We start from the raw sequence: 4,423 nt of genomic DNA, 5'->3' as shown, positions 1-4,423 counted from the left end.
CTGCCAGCTCAAACTCAGGCGGAGGTGTATGTTAAACATCAGTTTTGAAGAAGCGAGCTTGCATTGGTGTGGTTTTATCTTGCACACGATCAAGAATATGGTTATTTTTCCATCTGCCATGTGCAAAGGTACTATGTCACGTTGTCACTGGCAAAATAACGTAACGCTGCATAGTTTCCGGTATGTAAACCGCTGATTTCTTGCATATTTTCCTATTTTTTCTGAAACTATAAAAATAGCTCAGGTAAAGGTCATAAAATGCCAAAAAAGCCCTGAGGCTGTTTTGATAATAACATTACGTTTTATAAAATATGTTATAATTGAGCAGGCTGATGAATATGGAAAATGATTATTACTTTTAACTGCATCTAATTATGTGTATAACAATTATTCATTTATCTATCCGATTAAGGTATTACCATCTAAATGTACATTTTAGCTCAAGTTAAGTAAAAAATACATGAATGTTGAAATACATGACTGTTGGAATTACTGAATAATTCAACAGTGGAGTTTGTAACAGTGTCTGAGAGAAAGAAGCACAACCTCCCTTTATCATGGCAGACTCGTCAAAAAGAGGGGAAACATTACGTCACAAATTGTTGTAGCTAAAATGCATATCCATCTATTTTTGGGGATTTAAGATCACTGCGTTAGCAATTTATTGTGTGTATACGCATAAATATATTTTGAAACATGTAGTACTAAATATAACATTGTGAAAAAAACTCAAGGTCTAATTGCTTGCTTTCCCCCAGTTTATGCTGCAATATTAAATATTTTGGTTTTAGACTTTTTATTGATTTAACATCCTAAAACACTGAATGAATAATGCATGCGTGCTAACTTGCATACTGTATAACTTATTATTGTTATTATTTCCATGTTTTTTGTTGTTGTAATTCTCATGTAAAGTATTAGGTCAGCTTACAGTATATGTGTATCCATTCATATTTATGTCATCAAACCTAAATGTTTCCAGCTTAAGAAAAAAATTAAGTTGTGGATCAATTAATAGGAGTGAGTCACTGTCTCAAAAAAAAAGAGTGGGTTTTGGCACGTCTATATAAGATATGGTGATTTCCATATCCCGGTATCTCTCTCACTCTGTGGTATTTCACACATGCAGGAAACAGAGCGGCAATTGCCGGCAGTGAACTTTTGAACATGGTCCTGCTCAAACTGCTCATATTCACTTTAACTTTTTATGAACTCGTTTTTTATTTGGATGCCGAGACGATTTGCCCTAAAGGTAAAATGTGACTTTCTTACTAAACTGTGACTGCATAATGCCATAGAATACTAAGGTTTTTTTGCTTACAACTTTCTCATATTCCTCGTGTGCTTTTGAAATACTCAAAGGTCAGAAAGTAAAGAGAGTTGGCAGTGTGGAGTCCTGTGAAAGCTGCCCGGTTGACAACTATCAGGATGAAGAGAATACTTCCCAAAACTGCAAAGCTTGTATAAAGTGTGATGCCAGTAAGTGTAGAGGATTGGGTATGATGTATTTGACAAAAAACTAAACAATAATGTGAAACTTCATATTCTTTTACATACTTTGGCTTCATCATTTCAAATGAGGTTGGAATAGTACCAACTTTGCAATAAATTGATTAATTAATCAATGTGGATACATTTTTGTTAAACAAGAACGTTTCTTTTTCGCTTCCATGTGATATGATGTTGATTTTCTTTTTTTGTAGCGACGGGAAGTGTTCTTAAAAAGAAGTGCACAAAAGAGACAAACACTGATTGTCAGTGCCGTACGGGATTTGTTCGCTATGATGATTCCAGTTGCAAATGTAACAAGGGATTTGGACTAAAACGTGGAGGTACATTTCACCCAAGACTGCATTCCAAATCTAAAAAAACCCAATATATTTTATATGTTTTACATGTTTTATGTATTATTTCTCCAGAGAAACCAGAATGTTCAGAATGTGAAGAGGGATTTTTCAGCTCAAGTATCAACTCAAAGTGTCAAAAATGGAAAGAGTACGTGTATTATAATGTTTCAAATCTTTACACGCATTTTATTTAAAAATAAGTAATGTTAACTACATTGATGTTGACAGCTGCATCATTTATCCTTCATTCTAGATGTAAATCAGGAGTGAAGTTTGCTGGAAAGAAGAAGTCAGATGTCATATGTAATGTGGATAGTTACACTACACCCACCACATCAAACGAAAGAGTTTCTCTACTCACAAGATTAACATCCCACCATTCACACAAAGCTCAGAATCCTGCCACTAACATCAAGACCACCACTTCCAGCATCATCACCACAGCTGGTCCAGGACACACAAGGGACAAAGGGCCCCATTTACATCCATTTGCTGGTGCAGGTGAACAATTTGTTGCTATCTTTTTTAACACAACCTCATATAAGCTAAAAATGAAGTAACCTTTCACTTGCTTTTTTAGGTATGGTCCTCATCATAATTGGAATGATTGGATTGCTTGTACTGACCGCTGTGACCTGCAAGCTGCACTTTAATCCTAAACCTGCAGTAACAAGTATGTCACTGGATTCAAAGTAATGCGATACTGAATTTAAAGAATAGTTTGGGGAGAGTCATTTGAGAACATTGACTGAAAAAGCCTGTCTGTGGTCATTGTGCATGCTCAAGTCAAAGTGAAGTAAAAGTAGTTGAAACACGTCGTTACAACGAGGATTAATGTTTTTCATTGTTGTAGGAAACACATTTGAGTTATTTTGTAATGGTTAACATCATGTTGCCCCAGAAACATGTCTGGCTTTGTGTTTTGTACCATGTGTCATGATTTCAATGTGCCATATATCTGTTAAAAGACAAGGAATATGTATACTTATTGTGTATAATTATAATAATTGTACTTTGATGTTTGTTTGCAGAAAGTGACTCATTGTGTCGGAGCCCAGTGGAAGAAAGCGGGGATGACAGTCAGTCTTCTCTCAAACTGAATCCAGAGGAGCCCTGAGGACTCAAATGAATCCGCATACTTGACTGTGAACTTTTACGATCAGATAAAACGTAGGAATCATTGCAAACTGATCACTTTTAAGTATTATTGGTACTAGGAATACATCAGAAAATCTATTACTGTATCTTTATTGTAGCGTTCACAATCTGAAGTATGGTATATATATTTGACTTTCATTGGTTAGATCTTGTAATTTGATTGAAAGATTTATATAAATCTATACAGGGTTGATCATCCATACCTAATCAATTTATAGATAAATAGTAACAGGTAGTTTTTACTTGGATAAATACCTCACAAAATACGTTATAGTATTTTGTATTATCAACCTCTGTTGTTTCATTCTAAACTGTATGTTTTAATGTTTTCATAAACTGTATCGTGATATGCAACGTTTTTGAATGGGGCAAGTGACAAGTCTCTGAGAAATATACACTATGAACATTGATTTTGAACTGCTGGAGAGCCATAGGAAAATAAATACTGTTTTCGTGCTGTTTTTCTTGTCTATTTTTGTCATACTTTGTTAATTCAGATCTGTTCCACCTGTATAGCTTTGCAAAGCTGAGAACAGTCAAAACGTGCAGTGTGTGGGGGTTGGGGGAATTCACCTTGTGGATCATAATGCGCCTCTTTTTCCCACTTAGAGATACTTCTTGTCATGTTTTAGTTTCAGCCGTTGGAAAGACTGTTGTAAATGTAAATGTGAAAATGTTCATGTCTTTTATACCTCACTGGAGACTTTCCCCAATACAGTGCAGTCAGAGGAGTATTGAAAGCATATTCTCAATATTTCTATTCAGATGCCCTGAGAGTGTGAGAATAAAGAGCTTTTGAACAACTAAACTATCTAATTGAATCTGTGGATTGGTAACATGGTATATAACATAAGATAAGAGGCGTGTGGCACAATGGGTTGTGCGTAGCTGTTCGGATCAGGGGGTCACAGGTTCAAACCCCACTGCAGTCAGCATGTCGTTGTGTCCCTGGGCAAGACACTTCACCCCAAATTGCTCCTGTGGGGATTGTCCACAGTATTGAGTATGTAAGTTGCTTTGGATAAAAGCGTCTAACAAGCAACATGTAATAATAATAAGAAGGACCTTTATTAATCCCCGTGTGGAAATTCAGTTGTTTAAACAGCAACAGGGTAAGAGTGAAAAACAGGATAGCACAGATTAATAAAATCAAAAATAAGATCAGCGATACAAATAATAATAATGAGAAACTATGAAATAGGAAATGAATAAAATTAAAATGAGCATACACATTTGGTCATATAAACTATATAGGTAAGAAATGAATGAAAATAAAAATGGACATATATACATAGAGTTATATATATTACATATTAGATATATTAACATGGGTTGTGGAAACAGTGTGTATTTATGTCTAGTAATAGTTTCACATTATTGACCACCTTGTTGTGCAGCCTGCTACAGGCACAAAGGAC

The 4,423-nt window shown here is 35.2% G+C and overlaps 1 protein-coding gene across 1 annotated transcript; it reads left to right on the top strand.

The window, feature by feature from the left end:
- The first annotated feature begins 1,107 nt into the window (after positions 1–1,107).
- Positions 1,108–3,753, top strand: LOC104954323 (tumor necrosis factor receptor superfamily member 4). The gene is made up of 7 exons (XM_010781416.1): positions 1,108–1,252; positions 1,363–1,479; positions 1,704–1,832; positions 1,920–1,995; positions 2,101–2,348; positions 2,428–2,520; positions 2,879–3,753. The coding sequence occupies exons 1-7, from the start codon at positions 1,168–1,170 to the stop codon at positions 2,962–2,964; spliced, it is 834 nt and encodes a 277-aa protein (XP_010779718.1). The 5' UTR covers positions 1,108–1,167; the 3' UTR covers positions 2,965–3,753.
- The last annotated feature ends 670 nt before the right edge of the window (positions 3,754–4,423 follow it).

Source organism: Notothenia coriiceps, unplaced genomic scaffold, assembly GCF_000735185.1.
Source record: "Notothenia coriiceps isolate Sejong01 unplaced genomic scaffold, NC01 NC01_scaffold00023245, whole genome shotgun sequence".
In the NCBI taxonomy this organism is placed as follows: Eukaryota; Metazoa; Chordata; class Actinopteri; order Perciformes; family Nototheniidae; genus Notothenia; species Notothenia coriiceps.
The sequence above is the reverse complement of the archived record's forward strand: the minus strand, read 5'-3'. Positions and strand labels throughout refer to the sequence as shown.